Source organism: Pristiophorus japonicus, chromosome 2 (assembly GCF_044704955.1).
Source record: "Pristiophorus japonicus isolate sPriJap1 chromosome 2, sPriJap1.hap1, whole genome shotgun sequence".
NCBI classification, from domain to species: Eukaryota; Metazoa; Chordata; class Chondrichthyes; family Pristiophoridae; genus Pristiophorus; species Pristiophorus japonicus.
The window spans coordinates 51,993,149-52,020,771 of NC_091978.1; the positions used below are offsets into that span (position 1 = coordinate 51,993,149).

General features: G+C 44.6%; 1 protein-coding gene and 1 pseudogene across 2 annotated transcripts in view; one reads left to right on the forward strand and one right to left on the reverse strand.

Annotated features, from left to right (window-relative positions):
• Positions 1-1,765: 1,765 nt before the first annotated feature.
• The window catches only part of LOC139237888 (zinc finger protein ZFP2-like), a 93,081-nt gene continuing 67,223 nt past the window's right edge, over positions 1,766-27,623 (reverse strand). Inside the window, exons 1-2 of one of the 2 annotated variants that reach the window (XM_070867180.1) lie at positions 11,785-12,092; positions 1,766-2,994 (exon numbers count right to left, since the gene is read on the reverse strand). In XM_070867180.1, the coding sequence (XP_070723281.1) occupies positions 1,933-2,886 (954 nt within the window). In that variant the 5' untranslated portion in view covers positions 2,887-2,994; positions 11,785-12,092 and the 3' untranslated portion in view covers positions 1,766-1,932. Of the gene's footprint in view, positions 2,995-11,784; positions 12,093-27,623 lie in introns of those variants that run through there. The other variant, XM_070867198.1, reaches the window with a different exon arrangement.
• Positions 3,757-25,824, forward strand: LOC139228091 (zinc finger protein 154-like; annotated as a pseudogene).

A 27,623-nucleotide genomic window follows, 5' to 3' on the forward strand; every position in this document is an offset into this window, starting at 1 on the left:
GCCCCTCCTATCTCTGGCTACCTGCGCCGATTTCTTAACTCTCCGCAAGGGTTGTCTGTAGGCCACAAGTGGCCACATACGCTGGCCTAAGTTAATTTGGAGTAACTATTAGTTGTCCAAACTGGCTTAAATGGCCAAAACGGCTGGTAACGCCTTTTGAAAAAAAAAACTAAACTAAAAAAAATCCTAACTAATTCACTTACACTGACGCAAATTAAATGTACAGAATGGGGATTTTTAAGATACTCCAGAAAAATCAAGTTGCTCCAAATTTGGGCCCATAGGGTGTACATGGATAAAACGTTTCCACTTGCAGGGTGTCCAAAACTACAGTTCATAAGTGTAAGATAGTCATTAATAAATCCAATAGGCAATTCAGGAAAAAACTTCTTCACCCAAAGAGAGATTAAGAATGTGGAATATGCAACCACAAGGAGTGGTTGAGGCAAACAGCATTGATGTAAGGGTAAGGTAGATAAGCGCATGAGGAAGAAAGGAATAGAAGCATCTGCTAATAGGGTTCAATGAAAAGTGCTGGGAGGAGGCTTCTGTGGAGCATTATCACCGGCACAGACCAGTTGGGCAAATAACTTGTTCCTGTGCTGTAGACTCTATGTAATTCGATTATGCATCTTCTTTTCCAAAGATCTATTAGCTTCTCCAATGGCTGCTTTTGTCTCCTGCCATTTTGGGTGATATTTGTCTCTATTCTCCTGTAAACTGGATTCATCTTGATCTGAACGGAGTTCCCCATGGATGTTCCGGGACGTGTATTTTTAGTTATCCTGGTGTCTAACACACACATCAATAAAAGAGAGAATTCCTGGAAACATGTTGCAGGTCCTTCTTTAACTGGAGATCAAATGTCTGTTGTATAATTGCACCAGCAGTTAACGGAATCTTGTGAACTCCTCCACCTGCTATTTTAATGCAGAATTTAAACAACTTTTTAAAAATGGGATTATTCTAAATGAAAAATGGAAGACTCAGGACTGTCACACAAACGCATTAAATCGTTGTAAAATAATTACCAGAGTAATTTTTTGACTTATCTTAAACCTGCCATTTTACTTTGTCAGGAACAGATTGCAATTTTGACAGCACGTTTCCAGCATTCACCACTATTATTCATGACTCCAAACAGTTGTAAAGGAGCCTTCTGTTCCGTGCCTAGGAGCTCTGAACCATGGAAGAGAGCGACTGGGACACATTTCTTACACGCCCCAAGATTAACCCACATGGCGACTTTGCTGTCAGTGAAGAGATGAGAAAGACCAAAGTGCTGTTTGTCCCGCTCAGTGTGGCCCTGAAGGACTGTGTCCAGGATGAAGTTTTGTTCCCACCGTACAATCCTCCCCCAGATTGTCCTTTGAGCTCCAGCCAGGTAATCCTAAACATTCAGAAAAGGAAGAAAGACTTGCATTTATATAGCGCCTTTCACAACCACCAGACGTCCCAAAGTGCTTTACACCCAATGAAGTAGTTTTGGAGTGTAGCCACTGTAATATTGTGGGAATAGTGGCAGCCAATTTGCACTCAACAAGTACCCACAAACAGCAATGTGATAATGACCAGATCATCTGCTTTTATTGTTATGTTGATAATATTGGCCAGGACACCGGGGATTATTCCCCTGCTCTTCTGTGAGATAGTGCCATGGGATCTTTTACGTCCACCTGAGAGCGCAGATGTGGCCTCGGTTTAACGTCTCAACTGAAAGACAGATGAGAAAATGTCAGGTGGGAAAAATGAAAATCTACAACAATATGTTTAAAGCAAAGCTGATTTATTTGACATATATCCAGAATATTAAACTCCAGGCCATTTATAGGGTTAATATCAGCAGAAACAAACCCCGACTGTCAAAATGAACATGGGTCAGTCATGGATGTGATTAACAGCAGCAAAAACAGCAGAATCCAACCCTTGCAGTCACATGTGAACTTGTTGGTGTCTCAGCAAGTGGGATGACTGAGTGAATCTCTTCCCACACTCAGAGCAGGTGAAAAGTCCCTCCCCAGTATGAATGCGTTGGTGTATCAGCAGACCATTTTTGCTTTTAAATTTCTTCTCACAGTCAGAACATTTTAAAGGTCCCTTATTGCTGTGAATAAGTTGATGTGTAGTGAGGTTGGATGACTGAGTGAATCCCTTCCCACACAGAGAGCAGGTGAATGGTCTCTCCCCGGTATGAACTCGCTGATGTGTCAGAAGGCTGGATCTCTGATTGAATTCCTTCCCACACTCAGAGCAGGAGAACGGTTTCTCCCCAGTGTGAGTGCGCTGATGTTCACTGAGGTTTGATGATCGCCTGAACCCAGTCCCGCAGTGAGAGCACTTGAATGGTCTCTCGTTAATGTGACCTCGCTGGTGTGTCAGTAGGTGGGATGACTGAGTGAATCCCTTCCCACACACAGAGCAGGTGAACGGCCTCTCCCCGGTGTGAGTGCGCTGATGTGTCAGTAGGGTGGATGACTGATTGAATCCCTGCCCACACTCTGAGCAGGTGAACGGCCTCTCCCCAGTGTGAACTCGCTGGTGTCTCAGCAGGTGGGATGACTGAGTGAATCCCTTCCCACACACTGAGCAGGTGAACGGCCTCTCTCCAGTGTGAACTCGCTGGTGTTTCAGCAGGTTGGATGACCGAGTGAATCCCTTCCCACACACTGAGCAGGTGAACGGCCTCTCCCCGGTATGAATGCACAAATGAGTTTCCAGCTCAGACGGGTAATTGAATCCTTTCCCACAATCCCCACATTTACATGGTTTCTCCGTGGTGTGACTGCGCTTGTGTCTCGACAGGTTGGATGATCGGCTAAAGCCTCGCCCACACACAGAACACGTGTGCATTTTCTCCCCACTGTGAACGGTGCTTTTTGTTTCCATATTCAATGGTTGATGATTTTCAGGTCCGATGAATCAGATTACTTTGGCAGTTCTTGATGTGATGTTTGGTTTGAGCTTCCCATCTACAAATCCTCCCCTTCTAACACCCTGTAAAATGAATGTAAAACAGGTAAAAGGGAGGGTGAGGGAGAACCCATAAAAACACAAAGGTAGGCTGTGAAATTAAGCTTAATGAGTCTGACCATTTGTGGGGCCGACAGCAGAAAAAGTGACCATGAAAGCTGCTGGATTGTCGTAAAAACCAATTGGTTCACTAATGTCCATCAGGGAAGGGAACTTGCCATCCAGTCTGGGCCTACACAAGACTCTGGCCTCTATGGGAGGAGAGAGAAAGAGAGCGAGCGAGGTGGGGAGGGTTGAAGGTGACGGACTTTATAGATCTGCAACTCGACAACAACTTTTCAGAGCCTTGCAAACCCCCAACCTTCACCACCCAGTGGGCAATTATTTGTGCTGGAGGGCTACTGAACAAGTTTTGGTGAGCTATTGAGGGCCGTCCGCCAATGTTCCACCAATCGCGCGGTCCTGCACAGGCCGCTCCCCAGCTCCTGCCGCTGGAAGAGATAATGCGCATGCACGGCTGCATAGTGGCTGGCCATGCAACAAATTAAAAGGGACCACTCGCGAATAAAATTAAAGGGAACATTCCATAAATATAAATTCAGATAGTGGTCAGATGCCATTTTACATTCACAACACGTAATCGGTACTGCTTAGAAATGAATCAAAAACAAAAGTTGAAAATGTTATGGTATCTTCTGGTCTATATAAATCAGTGATGTGAAATAGAATTGTACCCTCTTTAGAGCCAATTTCCCATCTCAGTTATCCTTTTGTCCCTCTGCAAAGATGCCATCCCAATTAGTGCCAGATGCAGACTCCCCTGCCATCGTACTCTGGATAGAACTACACCGGGAGAGGAAAGATGCAGTGCCGGTCACATTCTTCGGTAAAAGATTTGTGGAGATGAGCAGCCATGACACCATTCTAAAATGGATAGGGCATATTTGAGTACGCAGTGCATTCTGGGTATGGACATCGACCATTGAGGCCCAGAATCACGGAACGGATAATTTTAAGATTGGGTCAGGGAGAATTGCTGTTGCGCATTATTAATTTGAACGAAGTATTACTATGTTTTTTCCTTGGCTGCAATTCGGATCGGTCTCTGACCCATGAGAAGTGAAAGTGGATAGACGAATGTGCAGTTTGAGCTCCGGCTCGCGTTCTATTTCTGCCCCATCCAGCGGGCTGGATAGAATGACTTGGCAGGCCGAACATGACCTGCGGGCCGAATTTTGCCCACCACTGACCTAGAAGGACCAGGGCAGCAGGTGCATGGGAGCTCCATCACCTCCAAGTCACACACCATCCAGACCTGGACATATATCACCTTCATCGTTACTGGTAACAAAATCTGGTAACTCCTTGCACTGTGGGAGTACCTTCACCACACGGACTGCAGCAGTTCAAGAAGGCGGCCCACCATCACCTTGTCAAAGGACAACTGGCGAATGGCCATATATACTCGTGACCATATTGCTAGTGACGGCCACATCCCAAGAATTACTTTTTTTTAAATGTGTATCTAAAATAATTTAAAAGCCTTTACAGAAATACTTGTTCTTGAAATAATAGTCTTACACACTTTACAGACAGTGTCTATATTGCAACATAAACTCCACTACAATCAACCTCCCTTGACAGTCTCACATCGGAAATTGTTGGGCCTGACTGGGCTCAGTCAGGCCTTCATGGCTGAAATTAAGTACTCGGGATAAACCCATAGCTACTCCTCCAGCTCACTCTGATGCAACGAAAAAGATCTGGAGATGCATCCTAAGATGCTGAGGGAAGTGAAGGAAGAAATCACGGAGATACTGACCATAATCTTCCAATCCTCCTTAGAATCGGGTGATTTTTTTTAAAAATTCGTAGCCAATCTTTCCAATTCTTTGTCAAATCACAATGCCAGAGGTCACCTTGCACACATCAAGGATCACTCTGCGCCAATGCTCTTAGCCAAAAGGCCTAGAGCCACTGCACCGTTCCTGGAAGTACTGCAAAACCAGGTTCGTGCCATGGAGGTGGATGGGTCAGGCCCCCCACACACCTCCGTGGAGGTGGATGGGTCAAGCCACCCCACCCACCTCCTATGCCAGAGGACTGGAGAATTGCAAATGTTACACCCTTGTTCAAAAAAGGGTGTAAAGATAAACCCAGCACCTACAGACCATCACTTTAACCTCGGTAGTGGGGAAGCTTTTAGAAACAATAATCAGGAACAAAATTAACAGTCACTTGGACAAGTGTGGATTAATTAAGGAAAGCCAACATGGATTTGTTAAAGGCAAATCGTGTTTAACCAACTTGATCGAGTTTTTTGATGAGATAACAGAGAGGGTTGATGAGGGCAATGTGGTTTTTGTTATACATGGATTTCCAAAAGGCATTTGATAAAGTGCCACATAATAGGCTTGCTAGCAAAGTTGAAGTCCATGGAATAAAAGGGACAATGGATACGAAATTGGCTAAGTGACAGAGTTGTGGTGAACGGTTGTTTTTTTGGACTGGAGGAAAGTATACAGTGGTGTTCCCCAGGGGTCAGTACTAGGGCCACTGCTTTTCTTGATATATATTAATGACTTGAACTTGGGTGCACAGGGCACAATTTGAAAATTTGCTGTTGACACAAAACTTGGAAGTACAGTGAACAGTGAGGAGGATAGTGATAGACTTCAAGAGGACACAGACAGGCTGGTGAAATGGGCGGACACGTGGCAGATGAATTTTAAAGCAGAAAAGTGCGAAGTGATACATTTTAGTAGGAAGAACGAGGAGAGGTGATATAAACTATAGGGGGTGCAAGAATAGAGAGACCTGGGGGTATATGTGCACAAATTGTTGAAGATGGCAGGGCAGTTTGAGAAAGCTGTTAAAAAAGCATATGGGATCCTGGGCTTTATAAAATGGGTGTAAAGATAAACCCAGCAACTGCAGACTAGTCAGTTTAATCTTGGTAGTGGGGAAGCTTTTAGAAACAATTGCAAGGAAGTTATGATGAACCTTTATAAAACACTGGTTCGGGCTCAACTGGAGTATTGTGTTCAATTCTGGGCACCGCACTTTAGGAAGGATGTGAAGGCCTTAGAGAGTGTGCACAAAAGATTTACGAGAATAGTTCCAAGGATGAGGGACTTCAGTTATGTGGAACAGTTAATTCAAAGACCATGGTCCAGAACTTAAAGAAGGGTAACTTTGAAGGTATGAGGCGTGAATTGGCTAGGATAGATTGGCGAATGATACTGAAGGGGTTGACTGTGGATGGGCAATGGCAGACATTTAGAGGCCGCATGGATGAACTACAACAATTGTACATTCCTGTCTGGCGTAAAAATAAAAAAGGGAAGGTGGCTCAACCGTGGCTATCAAGGGAAATCAGGGATAGCATTAAAGCCAAGGAAGTGGCATACAAATTGGCTAGAAATAGCAGCGAACCCGGGGACTGGGAGAAATTTAGAACTCAGCAGAGGAGGACAAAGGGTTTGATTAGGGCAGGGAAAATGGAGTACGAGAAGAAGCTTGCAGGGAACATTAAGACGGATTGCAAAAGTTTCTATAGATATGTAAAGAGAAAAAGGTTAGTAAAGACAAACGTAGGTCCCCTGCAGTCAGAATCAGGGGAAGTCATAACGGGGAACAAAGAAATGGCGGACCAATTGAACAAGTACTTTGGTTCGGTATTCACTGAGGAGGACACAAACAACCTTCCGGATATAAAAGGGGTCAGAGGTTCTAGTAAGGAGGAGGAACTGAGGGAAATCCTTATTAGTCGGGAAATTGTGTTGGGGAAATTGATGGGATTGAAGGCCGATAAATCCCCAGGGCCTGATGGACTGCATCCCAGAGTACTTAAGGAGGTGGCCTTGGAAATAGCGGATGCATTGACAGTCATTTTCCAACATTCCATTGACTTTGGATCAGTTCCTATGGAGTGGAGGGTAGCCAATGTAACCCCACTTTTTAAAAAAGGAGGGAGAGAGAAAACAGGGAATTATAGACCGGTCAGCCTGACATCGGTAGTGGGTAAAATGATGGAATCAATTATTAAGGATGTCATAGCAGTGCATTTGGAAAGAGGTGATATGATAGGTCCAAGTCAGCATGGATTTGTGAAAGGGAAATCATGCTTGACAAATCTTCTGGAATTTTTTGAGGATGTTTCCAGTAGAGTGGACAAGGGAGAACCAGTTGATGTGGTATATTTGGACTTTCAGAAGGCTTTCGACAAGGTCCCACACAAGAGATTACTGTGCAAGGTTAAAGCACATGGGATTGGGGGTAGTGTGCTGACATGGATTGAGAACTGGTTGTCAGACAGGAAGCAAAGAGTAGGAGTAAATGGGGACTTTTCAGAATGGCAGGCAGTGACTAGTGGGGTACCGCAAGGTTCTGTGCTGGGGCCCCAGCTGTTTACACTGTACATTAATGATTTAGACGAGGGGATTAAATGTAGTATCTCCAAATTTGCAGATGACACTAAGTTGGGTGGCAGTGTGAGCTGCGAGGAGGATGCTATGAGGCTGCAGAGCGACTTGGATAGGTTAGGTGAGTGGGCAAATGCATGGCAGATGAAGTATAATGTGGATAAATGTGAGGTTATCCACTTTGGTGGTAAAAACAGAGAGACAGACTATTATCTGAATGGTGACAGATTAGGAAAAGGGGAGGTGCAAAGAGACCTGGGTGTCATGGTACATCAGTCATTGAAGGTTGGCATGCAGGTACAGCAGGCAGTTAAGAAAGCAAATGGCATGTTGGCCTTCATAGCGAGGGGATTTGAGTACAGGGGCAGGGAGGTGTTGCTACAATTGTACAGGGCCTTGGTGAGGCCACACCTGGAGTATTGTGTACAGTTTTGGTCTCCTAACCTGAGGAAGGACATTCTTGCTATTGAGGGAGTGCAGCGAAGGTTCACCAGACTGATTCCCGGGATGGCGGGACTGACCTATCAAGAAAGACTGGATCAACTGGGCTTGTATTCACTGGAGTTCAGAAGAATGAGAGGGGACCTCATAGAAACGTTTAAAATTCTGACGGGGTTAGGCAGGTTAGATGCAGGAAGAATGTTCCCAATGTTGGGGAAATCCAGAACCAGGGGACACAGTCTAAGGATAAGGGGGAAGCCATTTAGGACCGAGATGAGGAGGAATTTCTTCACCCAGAGAGTAGTGAACCTGTGGAATTCTCTACCACAGAAAGTTGTTGAGGCCAATTCACTAAATATATTCAAAAAGGAGTTAGATGAAGTCCTTACTACTAGGGGAATCAAGGGGTATGGTGAGAAAGCAGGAATTGGGTACTGAAGTTGCATGTTCAGCCATGAACTCATTGAATGGCGGTGCAGGCTAGAAGGGCCGAATGGCCTACTCCTGCACCTATTTTCTATGTTTCTAAGCTGGAGTTGTTCTCCTTAGAGCAGAGAAGGTTGAGAGGAGGTTTGATAGAGATATTCAAAATCATGAGGGGTCTGGACAGAGTAGATAGAGAGAAACTGCTGGTGGAAGGGTCGAGAACCAGAGGACACAGATTTAAGATGATTGGCGGAAGAACCAAAGACGACCCGAGGAAAAATATTTTTACAGTGAGTGGTTAGGATCTGGAATGCACTGCCTGAAAGGGTGGTGGAGGCAGATTCAATCATGGCTTTCAAAAGGAAATTGGATAAGTACCTGAAGGAAAAAAATTGCAGGGCTACAGGGAAAGGACAGGGGAGTGGGACTAGCTGAGGTGCTTTTGCAGAGAGCCGGCACGGGCTTGACGGGACGAATGTGCTGGAGCCATTCTATGATTCAAGGCCTGACACCCGCACTCGATGTTGCTGAGGCCGCGCTTGCTCCGCTCAGTTTGCGGGAGCCGCACCGCGTTTGCTCCGTGCAGGGAGGCGGTCTCCGAGGACCAGCCCTTCCTGGGCCTGCGTGTTGCGCCCCTGCTGATGGAAATAGGCCGTATTCTGTTGGGCGGAGCATTCTGGGCAAGATGATCCACCATTTCCATGAAATCAGAATGAAACAACACAGGAGGAGACCATTCGGCCCATTGTACGTGCTGGCTCTATGATAGAGCTATCCAATTAGTCCTCTGCTCTTTCCTCATAACCTGCACATTTTATCCTTCAGGTATTTATACAATTCTCTTTTGAATGTTGCTATTGAATCTGCTTCCAACAACCCAAGGCACTTCACAGGAGTATTATGAGATAAAAAATTTGACACCGAGCCACTTAAGGAGAAATTAGGGCAGGTGACCAAAAGCTTGGTCAAAGAGGTAGGTTTTAAGGAACGTCATGAAGCAGAAGTAGAGAGGTAGAGAGGTTTAGGCAGGGAGTTGCAGAGCTTAGGGCCTAGGCAACAGAAGGCATGGCCACCAATGGTTGAGCGTTTATAATCAGGGATGCTCGAGAGGGCAGAAATGGTTACAACACGGAAAAAAAGCTATTCAGCCCATCGAGCCCATGCCGACTCTCAGCTGGTCCCACTCCCCCGCCTTTTCCCCGTAGCCCTGCAATTCTTTTTCCTTCAGATACTTATCCAACTCCCTTTTGAGAGATAACATTGAGTCTGCCTCCACCACCCTTTCAGGCAGTGTATTCCAGAACTTAACCATTCGCTGTGTAAAAAAAATGTTCTTACGTCACCTTTGGTTCTTCTGCCAATCACATTAAATCTGTGTCCTCTGGTTCTCAACTCTTCTGCCAATGGGAACAGTTTCTCTCTATCTACCCTGTCCAGACCCCTCATGATTTTGAAAACCTCGATCAAATCTCCTCTCAATCTTTGCTATTCCAAGCAGAACAACTCCAGCTTCTCCGGTCTATCAACGCAACTGAAGTCCCTCATTCCTGGAATCATTCTCGTAAATCATTTCTGCACCTTCTCTAAAGCCTTCACATTCTTCTTAAAGTGTGGTGTCTAGAATTGGACACAGTACTCCAGTTGGTGCCGAACCACTGTTTTATATAGGTTCATCATAATTTCCACACTTTTGTACTCTATAACTCTATCCATGAAGCCCAGGATCCCATAAGCCTTTTTAACTGTTTCTTAACCTGTCCTGCCACCATCAACGATTTATGCACACATACCCCCAGGTCTCTCTATTCGTGCACCCTCTTCAGGATTGTACCATATAGTTTATATGTCTTCTCATTTTTTTCTACCAAAACGCATTACTTCACACTTTTCTGCTGTAAATTTCATCTGCTGTGTCCGTTCATTTCACCAGCCTGTCTATGACTTCCTGAAGTTTATCACTATCCTCCTCACTATTCACGATACTTCCAAGTTTTGTGTCAACAGCAAATTTTGAAATTGTGCCCTGTACATCAACAACCAAGTCATTAATGTATATCAAGAAAAGCAGTGGTCCTAGAACCGACCCCTGGGGAACGCCACTATATACCTTCCTCCAGTCTGAAAAAAAACATGTGCCACTTCTCTTTGTTTCCCGTCGTTTCGCCAATTTTGTATCCAGGCTGCCACTGTCCCTTTTATTCCATGGACTTCAATTTTGCTGGCCAGCCTATTATGTGACATTTTGTAAAACGCCTTTTGGAAATCCATGTACATGTCATTAACCTTATCAACAGTCTCTGTTACCTCTTCAAAAAACTCTATCAAGTTGATTCAACACAATTTGCCTATCTGGATTTTAGCAAGGCTTTTGATAAGGTCCTACATGGCAGACTGGTCACAAAAAAAAGCCCATGGAATTCAGGGCAAAGTGGCAAATTGGTTCAGAAACAGAAAGCAAAGGGTAATGGTCGATTGCTGTTTTTGTGACTGGAAGGCTGTTTCCAGTGGGGTTCCACAGGGTTCAGTACTAGTCCTATATATTTTTGTACTATATATCAATGATTTAGACTTGAATGTAGAGGGTATGATTAAGAAGTTTTCAGATGTTACAAAAATTGGTTGTGTGGTTGATAATGAAGAAGAAAGCTGCAGACTGCAAGAGGATATCAATTAACTGGTCAGGTGGGCAGAACAGTGGCAAATGGAATTCAATCCAGAGAAGTGTGAGGTAATGCATTTGGGGAGGGCTAACAAGGCAAGGGAATACACATTAAATGGTAGGACACTGAAAAGTGTAGAGGAACAAAGGGACCTTGGAGTGCAGGTCCACAGATCCCTGAAGGTACTAGGCCAGGTAGATAAGGTGGTTAAAAAGGCATATGAAATACTTGCTTTTATTAGCTGAGGCATAGCATACAAGAGCAGGGAGGTTATGCTTGAACTGCATAAAACACTAGTTAGGCCACAGCTACCGTACTGCAGGAAAGATGCGATTGCACTAGAGAGGGTACAGAGGAGATTTACGATGATGTTGCCTGGACTGGAGAATTTTAGCTATGAAGAAAGATAGGCTGGATTTGTTTTCTTTGGAAGAGGAATCTGAGGTGAAACTTTATTGATGTGTATAAAATTATGAGGGACCTAGATATAGTGGGTAGAAAGGGCCAACAACCAGAGGGTATAAATTTAAAGTAATTGGTAGGAGGTTTAGAGGCGATTTGAGGGGAATTTCTTTCACCCAGAGGGTGGTGGTTGGTATGGAACTCACTGCCTGAAAGGGTGGTAGAGGCAGAAATCCTCACCAAATTTAAAAAGTACTTGGATGTGAACTTGAAGTGCTGTGACCTACAGGACTACAGATCAAGAGTTGGAAAGTGGGATTAGGCTGGATAGCTCTATCGGTCAGTGCGGACACAATGGGCCGAATGGCCTCCTTCCATGCTGTAAATTTCTATGATTCTATGAACAAGTCCCAGTGCCTGGGAGACTAAATTATTGCATCAGTTATTTGATTCTCACTCACCACACGTCGTATTTCACACCATCTCTCCTAAAGGCGCTGGTCAGTATTGAGCTTATGGTTGACATCCCACACATTGCAACAGAAAAGCCCCAGAGCTGGGCTCCCTTTGTACACTCCCAGGGTTGGAATCCCCAAGGGCGAGAGTGCTGCCCATTCAAGCACACTGGCACTTAAAATCTGAGCCAGTGGATTGTGAGACAAAGAGCCTTGTCCCAATAAGGGAACAAAGGCCCACAGCCTCCCCTGAGCCCAGACCCTGAACAAGGGACTGCAGAAAGTCACACAATCATCACCAGTGCAAGTCCCGCCCCCTCGGGCTCCCCGATTGGTCGGAAGCTCCCGTCAATCAGGCAGTGAACCCGGATCACGTGCCACTCGAGCGTGCGCCGCCAAACTCAGGAGTTCCCGCCCCTCACCGCCCCCCGCTACCCAATCAGAGTGGAGAAAACTCAATGCGTCACCGATCGCGACTCTTTAACAGACACAAACGCCTTTCCCCAGAAGGCCCCGCGCCGACTCTACGTCACAGGCTCTGAGTGCGCAGGCGGGTTTCCTCTGGACATGCGCCGTTATTATCGATGCGACCGAGAGGGGTCGCTGTGCGCGGACTCTCGTCTGTCAATCAACAGAAACCCTCAGTACATTTAAGAAGTACTTGGATTGCCGTAATCTCCAGGGCGACGGACCAAGAGCTGGAAAGTGGGATTAGGCTAGATAGTTGTTTGTCGGCCGGCACGGACACGGTGAGCCTCCTGTGTTGTAAGTTTCTATGGTTTTAACGCCTTTGTTGTGGTAAAAACACCACTCGTAGTCACTTCTGGTCCACAATTGTTTAATTGTTTAATACAAGCATGTAGGGCAGAGCGTTCGGCATCCCAAAGTCAAGTCCCGTAGACTCTCAACTTCACAGCAGTTGTGGCAACGTATTTATACATAATCTAGCAGCAGTGAAACTCGACAGTTGACAAGCGGAGAGCTTATTCAATCAACAACCGCGCAACTGTCAATTGTTAATCATGTAAGCTCTCAGCAGATGTATTCTGTTTTCTCAACCCGTTGCCTCTGTAACAAGGTATCATGAAACCTCTTTATACCAACTGTGACATATTAACTGCTGACACGATGCTTCAGTCTGTTGGCAAAGCTTCCCATCATGCCTTGTAACATAGCTACAGTGTTTTAAAATAACATTCACATTAACCCCATGCTTCCCAAGCGAGAAGCAAAAGATATATAGAAGAAAAGTAGAAATGGAGGGCAGAAAAATCAAAGGCAAAAATCAAAAAGGGCCACATTACAATATAATTCTAAAAGGACAAAGAGTGTTAGAAAAACAAGCCTGAAGGCTCTGTGTCTCAATGAGAGGAGCATTCGTAATAAGGTGGATGAATTAACTGCGCAGAAAGGTGTTAACGAATATGATGTAATTGGGATTACGGAGACATGACTCCATGGTGACCAAGGTTGGAAACTCAACATCCAAGGGTATTCTATATTCAGGAAAGATAGACTGAAAGGAAAAGGAGGTGGGGTAGCATTGCTGGTTAAAGAGGAGATTAACGCAATAGTAAGGAAGGACATTAGCGTGGATGAGGTGGAATCTGTATGGGTAGAGCTGCGGAACACAAAGGGAAGAAAATGCGAGTGGGAGTTGTGTACAGACCATCAAACTGTCATAGTGAGGTTGGGGATGGCATCAAACAGGAAGTTAGAGATGCGTGCAATAAAGGTACAGCAGTTATCATGGGTGACTTTAATCTACATATAAATTGGGCTGACCAAACTAGTAGCAATACGGTGGGGAGCATTTCCTGGAGTGTATAAGGGATGGTTTTCCAGACCAATATGTCGAGAAACCAACGAGAGAGCCGGCCATCCTAGATGTGTAATGAGAGAGGATTAATTAGCAATCTTCTTTTGCGAGGCCCCTTGGGGAAGAATGACCATAATATGGTAGAATTCTTCATTAAGACGGAGAGTGACACAGTTAATTCAGAGACTAGAGTCCTGAACTTAAAGATGGTATGAGATGTGAACTGGCTAGGATAGACTGGCGAATGATACTTAAAGGGTTGACGGTGGATAGGCAATGGCAGACATTTAAAGATCACATGGATGAACTTCAATAATTGTACATCCCTGTCTGGCGTAAAAATGAAACAGGGAAGGTAGCTCAACCGTGGCTTACAAGGAAAATTAGGGATAGTGTTAAATCCAAGGAAGAGGCATATAAATTAGCCAGAAAAAGCAGCAAACCTGAGGACTGGGAGAAATTTAGAATTCAGCAGAGGAGGACAAAGGGTTTAATTAGGAGGGGGAAAATAGAGTATGAAAGTAAGCTTGTTGGGAACATAAAAACTGACTGCAAAAGTTTCTACAGATACGTGAAGAGAAAAAGATTAGTGAAGACAAATGTGGGTCCCTTACAGTCAGAATCAGGTGAATTTATAATGGGGAACAAAGAAATGGCAGACCAATTGAACAAATACTTTGGTTCTGTCTTCACTAAGGAAAGACACAAATAACCTTCCGAAAATACTAGGGACCGAGTGTCTAGCGAGAAGGAGGAACTAAACGAACTCCTTATTAGCCAGCAACTTGTGTTAGGAAAATTGATGGGATTGACGGCCGATAAATCCCCAGGGCCTGATAGTCTGCGTCCCAGAGTACTTAAGGACGTGGCCCTAGAAATAGTGGATGCATTGGTGGTCATTTTCCAACATTCTATAGACTCTGGATCAGTTCCTATGGACTGAAGGGTAACTAATGTAACCCCACTTTTTTAAAAAAGAGGGGAGAGAGAGAGAGAAAGAAAACACGGAATTAGAGACCGGTCAGCCTGACATTGGTGGGGAAAATGCTGGAATCAATTATTAAAGATGTAATAGCAGCATATTTGGAAAGCAGTGACAGGATCGGTCCAAGTCAGCAAGTATTTATGAAGGGGAAATCATGCTTGACAAATCTTCTAGAATTTTTTGAGGATGTAACTAGTAGAGTAGACAAGGGGGAGCCAGTGGATGTGGTGTATTTAGACTTTCAAAAGCTTTTGACAAGGTCCCACACGAGATTAATGTGCAAAATTAAAGCACGTGGTATTGGGAGTAAGAGAGAAATGGTTGGCAGACAGGAAGCAAAAAGTAGGAATAAACTGGTCCTTTTCAGAATGGCAAGCAGTGACTAGTGGGGTACCGCAAGGTTCAGTGCTGGGACCCCAGCTATTTACAATATACATTAATGATTTAGACGAAGGAATTGAATGTAATCTCTTCAAGTTTGCAGATGATACTAAGCTGGGTGGAGGTGTGAGCTGTGAGGAGGATGATAAGCGGCTTCAGGATGACTTGGACAGGTTCGGTGAGTGGGCAAATACATGGCAGATGCGGTATAATGTGGATAAATGTGAGGTTATCCACTTTGGTGGTAAAAACAGGAAGGCAGATTATTATTTGAATGGTGACAGATTAGTAAAAGGTGAGGTGCAACAAGCCCTGGGTTTCATGGTACATCAGTCATATAAAGTTGGCATACTGGTACAGCAGGCGGTGAAGAAGGCAAATGGCATGTTGGCCTTCATAGCGAGAGGATTTGAGTATAGGAGCAGAGAGATCTTCCTGCAGTTGTACAGGGCGTTGGTGAGCGCCACCTTGAGTATTGTGTACAGTTTTGGTCTCCTAATATGAGGAAGGACATTCTTGCTATTGAGGGAGTGCAGCGAAGGTTCACCTATGCTGATTCCTGGGATGACAGAACTGACATATGAAGAAAGACTGGATCGACTAGGCTTTGTATGCAATGGAATTTAGAAGAATGAGAGGGGATCTCATTAAAACATATAAAATTCTGCTGGGATTGGACAGGTTCAATGCAGGAAGAATGTTCCCGATGTTGGGGAAGTCCAGAACCAGGAGTCACAGTCTAAGAATAAGGGGTAAGCCATTTAGGACCGAAATGAGGAGAAACTTCTTCACTCAGACAGTTGTTAACCTGTGAAATTCTCTACTGCAGACAGTTGTTGAGGCCAGTTCGCTAGATATATTCAAAAGCGAGTTAGATGTGGTCCTTATGGCTAAATGGATCAAGGGATATGGAGAGAAAGCAGGAATGGAGTACTGAAGTTGCATGATCAGCCATGATCATATTGAATGGTGGTGCAAGCTCGAAGGGCCGAATGGCCTACTCCTGCACCTATTTTCTATGTTTCTATGTAATCCCTCCTGTTGGCCCTGGTCAGGAATACTTTCCCTGCCCAACAGCCACAATGACTTCATATTGAGGGACCCTCTGGACAACCACAAGTGTTGCATCCCGACTACGGAACCTCTTACGGCGTTACCAGTGTCCTAATGACCTGGCTATGCCTGGGTTTACACTATCACTGCGCATTCCCTATTTCTAGCTGCCTAATGTCCCACCCGTCTTGGATTGCTCTAAATACTTTGATATGGGCCTGGTTTGAGAGGTGTGCTTTCCCCTTCTTCCCTTACTCGGGTTATTGCTTTAGCCAACCTTTTGGCTTTCCTTCGCCGGGCCCGTCCACAAATGACATGAAGGAACTATAAGACAATTGTCAGTTGAATCACCACTAACACATGTGATATTATGCTGATCCATGGATGAATCTGAATGTTCAGTCCCCAGTCCCATAAGTCATCCCACCAAGTGATGACCTTAATTTCCTCTCTTTCCTTTTTTATGCCCCCCTGCTGTTGCTGGAGCGTGTAGTACATCTTCTGGGATTCGGTGATCTTTTTCCGTGGCTCCACCATGTGTTCCGGCAGTGGGGGCACTTCATACCCAATTTGTTGATGCAGTTTGGTAGTTCCTTCTTGATGCCTTCGGACACCTGGATTGAAGTGGACTCTCGTCTGTGTATATTGATCAGATCTTCTCGTCCAATCCTCACCGGTATCTCCAGGGTGAAACAGAACACTGGGCTGAGGATCTCACAGATCTGGTCTGCGTACTCAAAAGTTTTCTGGTTAGTGGTTACACAGTACTCTCTTGTCGACATAAGTAGCCCGTGTTAGTGTTAAATCTGTTCCAATGGCCTCCTTGGTACAGTTTATCCCTTTCTTTGATGTGTTAAATCCACAAGCCGCAATTGGGTCAAAACTCATTACAATCTTCCCACTTGGTTCCCACTAAACTATCTTCATATGTTACTGCATAGGGTAATGTCTCATGATATGTTATGTATGTATTTTCCTTAATGATTCCGATGTTTTGGACTCGATATATCTCTCAAGACTCTCTTCCCGGTGCAATCACTGTATTGCAAGTATCAGTCCCAGCAGACTGCCACCGTTCACTTTACATTCAATTTGGGTGGGGTATAACCACACCATTCCCCTGAGTTCGCAACCTGGGATACTCTTGATGGGATAGATTAGCCAATTGCTCATTGCTAATCCATAAGGATCCCTCATCTTCCTTCATCTGGGCTAAATTTTCTCTGGTCTGTTCCACCACCCAATTTCCAAATGTGCTACAGACATCATTCCTTGCAGCATTCTTGGAGTCTTTATGGTCCTCCTTAATAATTTTATTCATGGTTTGGGCACGTGCCTCGAAGACAGTAGCCACTTCCTGAAGCTGACCGGTAATAACCTGATCCTCAGTCAATTGGGAGTCCTGGTTCTGATTCTGCTCCTTTTAGAATTTCATTAATTCTGGAGCGCAGGTCTCTAATTTTACTGTCCAGGGTTGCTAAATCAATCGTATTAACTATTGTGGTTAAATATGGCCACCACATCATTAAGCGTATCTGTCCTGTGTCGTCGTTTGTGGCATTGACCCAGAGCACGGCCGTTCCCTTTAACCCCTTGTTCCAGCACTTGTCTGGCTAGTTTTTGGATACAGCTTCTGGGTTTTATTTGAACACCACTGGGGAAGACCTATGTCTGTCAAGTCTAGTATCACGGGTACCAACTCATGGTGTACATTATCACCAAAACCAACCCATTCTTTGGATATCTACCCTGGAATATCAACAGGAGAATCCCCAGTGCTTCCAGGACGATGTTCAGTTGCCACATCCTTTATCTGCAACAAATAATGAAGACATTGGTTGGTGGCCCTCCTGTTGGCTGGATCAGATTTTGATTCCATTTCAAACGATTTTACCTGTGATCAGTGTTTCCAACATCCCCCTCCTCTCATGTCTAAGTGTACACCCGTATCGCTAGTCATGAGAGCCTGAAATGGACCCTTCCAATGGCATATCCTTGACCCCACAACTCTCTCCTTCTTCTACAGCTGACTCACACTTAAGCTCTGTCCCTTGGGTCACAGCTTCAGTTGCCGTGTTCACCCCATGGTCTCGAATAATTTGAACAAATTTATCTTTGAGAATAAGTGCTGCTTCTCAGGCTGCCCTCAACTTTCCTGTGTTCAATAGTTCCACTAAAGTATGCCGAGTGTGTAATATGGTCTGTCCTGCCATCACGACTGGCTCACTGACGCGAACTGCCCAGTCTAAGGCCGCGACGCATTGGGGCAGTCAGGTTGCTACCGGTGATGGGAAACAACCAGTAGCCAATCACCATGTTCTTGTACCAATATAGCATTGTAAAAATCTCTTTCATTATCACAGTAGAGGTGGAACGGTTTATTCATATCGGGCAACCCCAAAGCTGGGGCACTGCGTATATGCCAATTCCTGTTCCTGTCCCCAGGTGACTGATTGTAATGGGGGCTTCCCTCGTTTAATGAGATCCTGAATGGGGGCTACTAAGGAATGTGAACCCTGGGATAAAATTCGGGCAATAGTTAAAAAGTCCTAAAACTTGCCTGACTCCCCTTACATTAATTGGTGTGGACATTTCTTTGATTGCTGTCTGTCAGTCATCGGACATAGCCCTATGCCCCTGTTGGATGGTATGTTCCAGGTATTGCACCGACCTGTGCCGTCTTTGGGGCTTACTCACAGTCCTGATTTATGTTTCATGTTCCCCGTGGTATTTGGCCAGATAACCTTCCTCTGCGTTGGGTCTATAAGGACGCCCACCTCTTCTAATATATCTATACCTAAAATAGTTCCTTCATTATTGGAGCACTTGGTTCTGATCTCCCTTTTAGTATTCCGGCACTTTTGATGCCTGTCCTTTTTACTTTAATTTTTCGTTCAGTTCTTCGCTTTCTTTTTCTAATTGTTTTATCCTTATTTCTTTTTCCTTGTGTTTTGTTGTCATTCTTTCCTGACGTTCTTCCCATCTCTACACATTCTTGAATGTACGTGACAGAGTATTACAATTGCTTTATCTACCTTATGCTTACTTTCCTTATTCCACCATTCCCTCTGGATACCATCCTCCTTTCTCCATCTTTCCCTCAATCTTATCACGCTTTCTCAACAGATATTCTCAGATCCCACCCTGAAGGTCCCCTGATGTATCGGTCATCTTGTTAACTGATCCCAGTACCGGTTACTCGCAAGTCTACATCTAAACTGGTCGGCGACACTTTTAAGTCTGGTCACATTACTTCCTTCGCTTGGGTTCCTGTGACTCTCGTAACCCCTTAGCGCAGCGCTCTTTCTCGGAACGTGGTCACCGTGACTCCGTATCATTCGTGAATCCCTGTTGGACCGGCAAAACCACTGAGGAGATTGACAGACCTAATTATGGGTAGTATATTAAGTTTACGCCCCCTTTTCTGTCGGTCTCCCAGGGTTTCGATCTCCAGACCTTCAGCGGATCCTGCTGACTATGTCACTTGTTGTGAGGAAAAACACTACTCGAAGTCACTTATAGTCCACGATACTAGAATTCTTTAATACAAGCATGCAGGGGAGACCATTCAGCATCACGAAGTTGCAACCTTACAGTGGTTGGGGCAATGTATTTGTACATAAGCGAAACTCGACAGTTGACAAGCTGAGAGCTTGCGTGATCAACAACCAAGCAACTGTCAATTGTTAATCATGTAAGCTTTCAGCAGATGTATTCTGTTATCTCCACTGTCTTATCTTTCATCATCATCATAGGCAGTCCCTCGGAATCGAGGAAGACTTGCTTCCACTCTTAATGAGTCCTTAGGTAGCTGAACAATCCAATACGAGAGCCACAGTCCCTGTCACAGGCGGGACAGATAGTCGTTGAGGATAAGGGAGAGTGGGACAGATTTGCCATACACTCTTCCCGCTGCCTGCGCTTGATTTCTGCATGCTCTCGGTGATTAGACTCGAGGTGCTCAGCGCCCTCCCATCTTTACCCATTGCCTCTGTAACAAGGTATCATAAAACGTCTTTATATCAACAGTTACTTATTAACTGCTGACACAATGCTACTGTTTGTTTTGGCAAAGCTTCCCATCATACCTTGTAACATAGCTACAGTGTTTCAAAATAACATTCCCATTAACCCCGTGCTTCCCACATCAGCCTTTAATGTAGTAAAATGTCCCAAGGGGCTTCACAACAGTGTTATAAGACAAAACCGATAAATTTGAGACACCAGCGAGTTCGCACTGAGGGAGTTCTGTCAGACGTGTTGTCTTTTGTGATGAGATATTAAATCAAGGACCCGTCTGCTCTCTTGTAGATTTAAAAGATCCCATGGCACTATTTCTAAAAAGAGCAGAGAAGTCACCGAGACTCCTGGCCAATATATATCCCTCAATCAACATCGCTAAAATAGATTATCTGTTCATTATCACATTGCTGTTTGTGGGAGCTTTCTATGCTCAAATTGGCAGTCTCCTCTACATTGGGGAGACCAAACGCAGATTGGGTGACCGCTTTGCTGAACACCTCCACTCAGTCGCAAGTGTGACCCTAAGCTTCTGGTTGCTTGTCATTTTAATTCTCCAGACCACTCTCACTCTGACCTCTCTGTCCTCGGCCTCCTCCACTGTTATAATAAAGCTCGAGGCACAGCATTTCATTTTTCGATTAGGCACTTTACAGCCTTCTGGACTCAACATTGAGTTCCACAATTTCACTTCATAACACTGTTTCCATTTTTTAGTATAGCAGCTGTTGGTAATGATTCTCCTATTGCCATTTACACCTCCTACAGACCCATCTTTTCTTTCTTGTCCCTTTACCATCTCCTTTTGCCTTGCTCCATCATCCCTTTTGTCATTTAATCACTCTCGTCTTTCCTTCCCTCTTTCCCTGCCTCTGCACTTACTTAAAACTTGTATTCAAGGCTGAGATAGATTTTTGGAGTCATGGGGAATCAAGAGATATGGAGATTGGACAGAAAATGAGTTGAGGTCGATGATCAGCCATGATCTTATTGAATGGTGGACCAGGCTCGAAGGGCCGTAGGGTCTACTCCTGCTCTTATTTCTTATGTTCTTAAAACCTGTTACATCTCTAACTTTTTCCAGTTCTGATGAAAGGAAAGTGATCTCTGTTTCTATCTCCATAGATGTTGCCTGAGCATTTCCATCATTTTCTGTTTTATTTCAGGTTACCACTGAGTGTAGAACTGAACCCTGCCAGAGTCAGCACCTTCAGGGGTGGAGAGGGAGAGGAACCAATGAGTGTAACCAGAGTTGGTGGTGAAAACTGGGAACGGAGGATGAACTGAACCTTGCCTGACATCGGTGGTGCGGGAAATGCTGGAATCAATTATTAAAGATGTAATAGCAGCGCATTTGGAAAGCAGTGACGGGATCGGTTCAAGTCAGCATGGATTAATGAAAGGGAAATTATGCTTGACAAATCTTCGAGTTTTTTGAGGATGTAACTAGTAGAGTGGACAAGGGAGAACCAGTGGATGTGGTGTATTTGGACTTTCAAAAGGCTTTTGACACGGTTCCACACAAGAGATTAGTGTACAAAATTAAGACACATGGTATTGGGGATAACTTGGATAGAGAACTGGTTGGCAGACAGGAAGCAAAGAGTGGGAATAAACGGGTCCTTTTCAGAATGGCAGACAGTGACTCGTGGGGTGCCGCAGGGCTCCGTGCTGGGACCCCAGCTATTTACAATATATATTAATGATTTAGACAAAGGAATTGAATGTAATATCTCCAAGTAAGCAGATGACACTAAGCGGGGTGGCAGTGTGAGCTGTGAGGAGGATGCTAAGAGGCTGCAGGGTGACTTGGATAGGTTAGGTGAATGGGCAGATGCAGTATTATGTGGATAAATGTGAGGTTATCCACTTTGGTGGCAAAAGCAGGAAGGTAGATTATTATCTGAATGGTGACAGATTATTAAAAGGGGAGGTGCAATGAGACCTGGGTGTAATGATACATCAGTCACTGAAGGTAGGCACACAGGTACAGAAGGCAGTAAAGAAAGCAAATGGCATGCTGGCCTTCATCGCGAGATTATTTGAGTGTAGAAGTAGGGAGGTCTTACTGCAGTTGTACAGGGCCTTGGTGAGACCACAACTTGAGTATTGTGTGCAGTTTTGGTCTCCTAATCTGAGGAAGGATGTGCTTGCTATTGAGGGAGTGCAGCGAAGGTTCACTAGACTAATTCCTGGGATGGCAGGACTGACATATGAAAGACTGGATCGGAATTTAGAAGAATTAAAGGGGATCTCATAGAAACATTAAAAATTCTGATGGGACTGGACAGGTTAGATGCAGGAAGAATGTTCCCAATGTTGGGGAAGTCCAGAACCAGGGGTCACAGTCTAAGGATAAGGGGTAAGCCATATAGGACCGAGATGAGGAGAAACTTTTTCACCCAGAGAGTGATGAACCTGTGGAATTCTCTACCACAAAGTTGTTGAGTCCAATTCGTTGGATATATTCAAGAGGGAGTTAGATGTGGCCCTTACGGCTAAAGGGATCAGTGGGTATGGAGAGAAGGTGGGAGAGGGGTACTGAAGTTGCATGATCAGCCATGATCATATTTAATGGCGGTGTAGGCTCGAAGGGCCGAATGACCTACTCCTGCACCAATTTTATATGTTTCTATGTCTTGAGGAGTGCGATGTGTTTGGCTTTCATCACAGGGAGGAGGGAGAGTGTGTGGGTCAGGGATTTACAACTTTGGAGGAACACGAGAGGAAAGAATGTTCCATAGAAACTAGAATTGTCTGTTCTGAATTTCTGCCCTGTACTTGCAATGATGAATTCTGTAATCTCCTTTTACAGGGTATTAGAAAGGGAGGTTTTGCACGCCGGAAACTCAAACCAGACATCATATCAAAATCTGATAGTCACTCGATTTCTCAGGACCTGAATATCATCGGCCATTGAATGCGAAAGGAGAAATGTTTGTCTGTTCTATCTGTGGGATGAGATTTCATACATCAGTGTGACTGGAAAAGCACCGACACACACACACCTGAGTGAGAGTGTTCCAGTGCACTGACTGTGGAAAGAGCTTTAACCAGTTACACAGCCTGAAAAAACATTGCACCATTATCAGCAGGGAGAAACCGTACACGTGTTGTGTGTGTGGACAAGGCTTCAGCTGATCATCCAACCTGGAGAAACACAAGGAAACCCGCGCCACGGAGAAACCATGGAAATGTGGGGACTGTGGGAAGGGATTCAGTTCACCATCTGAGCTGGAAACTCATCGACGCAGTCACACCGGGGAGAGACCGTTCACCTGCTCGGAGTGTGCAAAGGGCTTCACTCGGTCATCCCACCTGCTGAGACACCAGCGAGTTCACACCGGGGAGAGGCCGTTCACTTGCTCAGACTGTGGGAAGGGATTCACTCAGTCATCCAACCTGCTGACACACCAGCAAGTTCACACTGGGGAGAGCTCATTCACCTGCTCCATGTGTGGGAAGGGATTCTCTTCGTCATCAACCCTGCTGACACACCAGCGAGTTCACACTGGGGAGAGACCATTCACCTGTTCTGAGTGTGGGAAGGGATTCACTCAGTCATCCAGTCTGCTAACACACAAGCGAGTTCATACAGGGGAGAGGCCATTCACCTGTTCTGAGTGTGGGAAGGGATTTGCGCAGTCATCCAACCTTCTAAAGCACCAGCGAGTTCACACTAGAGAGTGGCCGTTCACCTGAGAGTGTGGGAAGGGAATCAGTTTGTCATCTGACCTGCTAAAGCACCAGGGAATTCACATTGGGGAGAGACTGTTCACCTGCTCTGAGTGTGGGAAGAGATTCACTAGTTCATTGAATCTTCTAACAAATCAGTGAGTTCACACCAGGGGGAGTCTGTTCACCTGTTCTGAGTGGGAAGCGATTCACTCCACTATAGGGAGGGAGGAACTTAATACAGTCACTATCACTAAAGAAGTAGTACACGGTAAAATAATGGGACTAAAGGTGGTCAAGTCCCCGGACCTGATGGTTTGCATCATAGGGTATGAAAAGAAGTGGCTGCAGAGATAGTGGATACATTGATTGTAATCTACCCAAATTCCCTGGATTCTGGGGAGGTCCCAGTGGATTGGAAAACCACAAATGGTTTGTCCCTATTTAAAAAATTGAGGCACACAGAAATGCAGGAAACTATAGACCAGTTAGCCTAACATCGGTTGTTGGGGAAAATGCTGGAGTCCATTATTAAGGAACTAGTAGCAGGACATTTGGTAAAGCATAATTCAATCAGAGTCAGCATGGTTTTATGAAGGGGAAATCATGTTTGACAAATTTGCTAGAGTTCTTTGAGGATATAACAAGCAGGGTGGATAAGAGGGAACCAGTGGATGTGGTGTATTTGGATTTCCAGAAGGCATTTGATAAAGTGCCACATAAAAGGTTACTGCACAAAATAAAAGTTCACGGGGTTGGGGGGGTAATAGTTAGCCAATCCTTTATCCATGCTAATATAATAGAAAACAGAGAGTCGGGATTAATGGGTAATTTTCCAGTTGGCAAACAGTGACTAGTGGGGTGCCGCAGGGATCGGTGCTGGGCCCTCAACTATTTACAATCTATATTAACGACTTGGATGAAGGGACCAAGTATAATGTTGCCAAGTTTGCTGATGATACAAAGATGGATGGGAAAGCAAATTGTGAGGAGGACATAAAAAATCTGCAAAGGGATATAAGTGAGTGGGCAAAAATTTGGCAGATGGAGTATAATGTGGGAAAATGTGAGGTTATCCACGGTGGCAGACAAAAAATAGAAAAGCAAGTTATAATTTAAATGGAGAAAAATTGCAAAGTGCTGCAGTACAGAGGGACCTGGGGGTCCTTGTGCATGAAACACAAAAAGTTAGTATGCAGATACAGCAAGTAATCAGGAAGGCAAATGGAATGTTGGCCTTTATTGCAAGAGGGATATAGTGTAAAAGCCATGCATTTGCCCACTCCCTAACTTGTTCAAGTCACCCTGTGGCCTCTTAGCATCCCTCTCACAGCTCACACCGCCACCTAGTTTAGTGTCATCTGCAAACTTGGAGATATTACACTCAATTCCTTCATCTAAATCATTGATGTATATCGTAAATAGCTGGGGTCCCAGCACTGAGCCCTGCGGCACTCCACTAGTCACTGCCTGCCATTCTGAAAAGGACCCGTTTATCTCTGCTTCCTGTTTGCCAACCAGTTCTCTATCCACGTCAGTATATTACCCCCAATACCATGTGCTTTGATTTTGCACACCAATCTCTTCACTTGCTCAGAGTGAGTGAATCCCTGCCCACAGTCATCCAACTTACTGAAGCACCAGCGAGTTCACAATGATGAGAGACCTTTTAAATGCTCAGATTGCGGGAAGTGCTATAAAAGTTCCGGGGGACTGACATTGCATCAATTGTTCACACTGACGAGAGACCATTCACCTGCTCCATGTGTGGGAAGGGATTCATTCAGTCATCCCATCTCACTGAACACCAACTTGTTCACACTGATGAGAGACCTTTTAAATGTTCTGCGGAAAGAGCTGCTGATACACCTATGCGTGCACACTAGGGAGAGGCCGTTTACCTGCTCCGTGAGAGAGGGGATTTAATCGATTACCTAATCTTCTGAATTCACAGGGGACTGCAGGGTTTGGATTCTGCTGTTGTTGCTGCGGTTAGTTAAATCCCAATTGAATCGTGTTCATTCAGACAGTTGGGGTTTGTTTCTGCTGATAACTCCTATAACTGGGCAGGTGTTTAATATTTTGATATTTCAAATAAAACAATGTATCGATATTTGATGATCCAAGATAAGAGGAGACTAATTGATGTCCTGTTACCTGACTGCTCCATTTAGGGGCCTTTTCTACTTTCTCGCTCTAGATTATGTCAGTTCTCAGACCTTTGATTACTCTCATGGATAAGTCCCAGCTCTCCATACCTTCCAGAGTGTCTCTCCAAGCCTTGGTATGCAGGGAAGGTATCGGTAACATGCCCGGGATCACTTGACACAAAATCCAGTTTGTTAATCACTTTCAGTTACTGGACTTAGCGTGTACCCTACAGCATCTCTCTCACCTATATTTAACGTGGTGAATAGAGCATCTTCCCTGCAAACCTCATCTTAAATTTAAATCCACTCAGCAAACGTATTTAACAAAATATGAACAAGTAAATACATCACGGCCCAATAATCTAACTTCATATTTACAGCAGGAAGTCTGTTATCTAACTCCTCGAGTGGACAAAATAAAGATCCCAAATGTGAGAGCCCCTCGAATCTTATTCCAGAATTCCCCAGCCCTGTGGGAGTCGATATTGGTCAAAAACTTCTAATTGGAAATTTCTAAACATTTTTTCTCTCTCATAGTTTCAAGCTGACCAGTTCCTTCTCTCTGAGAATCTCCAAGTAGACTCTTTTGACTTAAACACAGATCTCCCCTCTTTTATATCTGGGATTAGAGTTACGGGGAATTCAAATACCTGACCACTCAAATTTAAAAGGGCCCGTCAGTCATATACAGACTGAACCAATCACACAGCTCGGTGTCAATATGAATTATTTCTCTCTCCAGTCTGTAAATGATTAAACTTGTAACACTTGTAAATGATGAAACAGAAATAATGCAAATTTTGCAGGCGAGTTGCAAATGTGTTAAAAAGACAAGCCTGAAGGCTCTGTGCCACGATGCGAGGAGTATTCGGAATAAGGTGGACGAATTAACTGCGCAGACAGCAGTTAATGGATATGATGTAATTGGCATCACAGAGACATGGCTCCAGGATGACCAAGGCTGGGAACCCAACATCCAGGGGTATTCAACATTTAGGAAGGATAGATAGAAAGGAAAAGAAGGCGGGGTGGCGTTGCTGGTTAAAGAGGAAATTAATGCAATAGTGAGGAAGGACATTAGCCTGGATGATGTGGAATCAATATGGGTAGAGCTATGGAATACCAAAGGGCAGAAAACGCTGGTGGGAGTTGTGCACAGACCACCAAACAGTGGTAGTGAGGTTGGGGACAGCATCAAATAAGAAATAAGGGATGTGTGCAATAAAGGTACAGCAGTTATCATGGGCGACTTTAATTTACATATAGATTGGGCTAACCAAACTGGTAGCAATGCGGTGGAGGAGGATTTCCTGGAGTATATTAGGGATGGTTTTCTTGACCAATATGTCGAGGAACCAACTAGAGAGCTGGCCATCTTAGACTGGATGATGTGTAATGAGAAGGGACTAATTAGCAATCTTGTTGTGCGAGGCTCCTTGGGGAAGAGTGACCATAATATGGTAGAATTCTTTATTAAGATGGAGAGTGACACAGTTAATTCAGAAACTAGGGTCCTGAACTTAAGGAAAGCTAACTTCAACAGCATGAGGCGTGAATTGGCTAGAATTGATGGTGGATAGGCAATGGCAAACATTTATAGATCACATGGATGAACTTCAACAATTGTACATCCCTGTCTGGAGTAAAAATAAAACAGAAAAGGTGGCTCAACCGTGGCTAACAAGGGAAATTAAGGATAGTGTTAGATCCAAGGAAGAGGCATATAAATTAGCCAGAAAAAGCAGCAAACCTGAGGACTGGG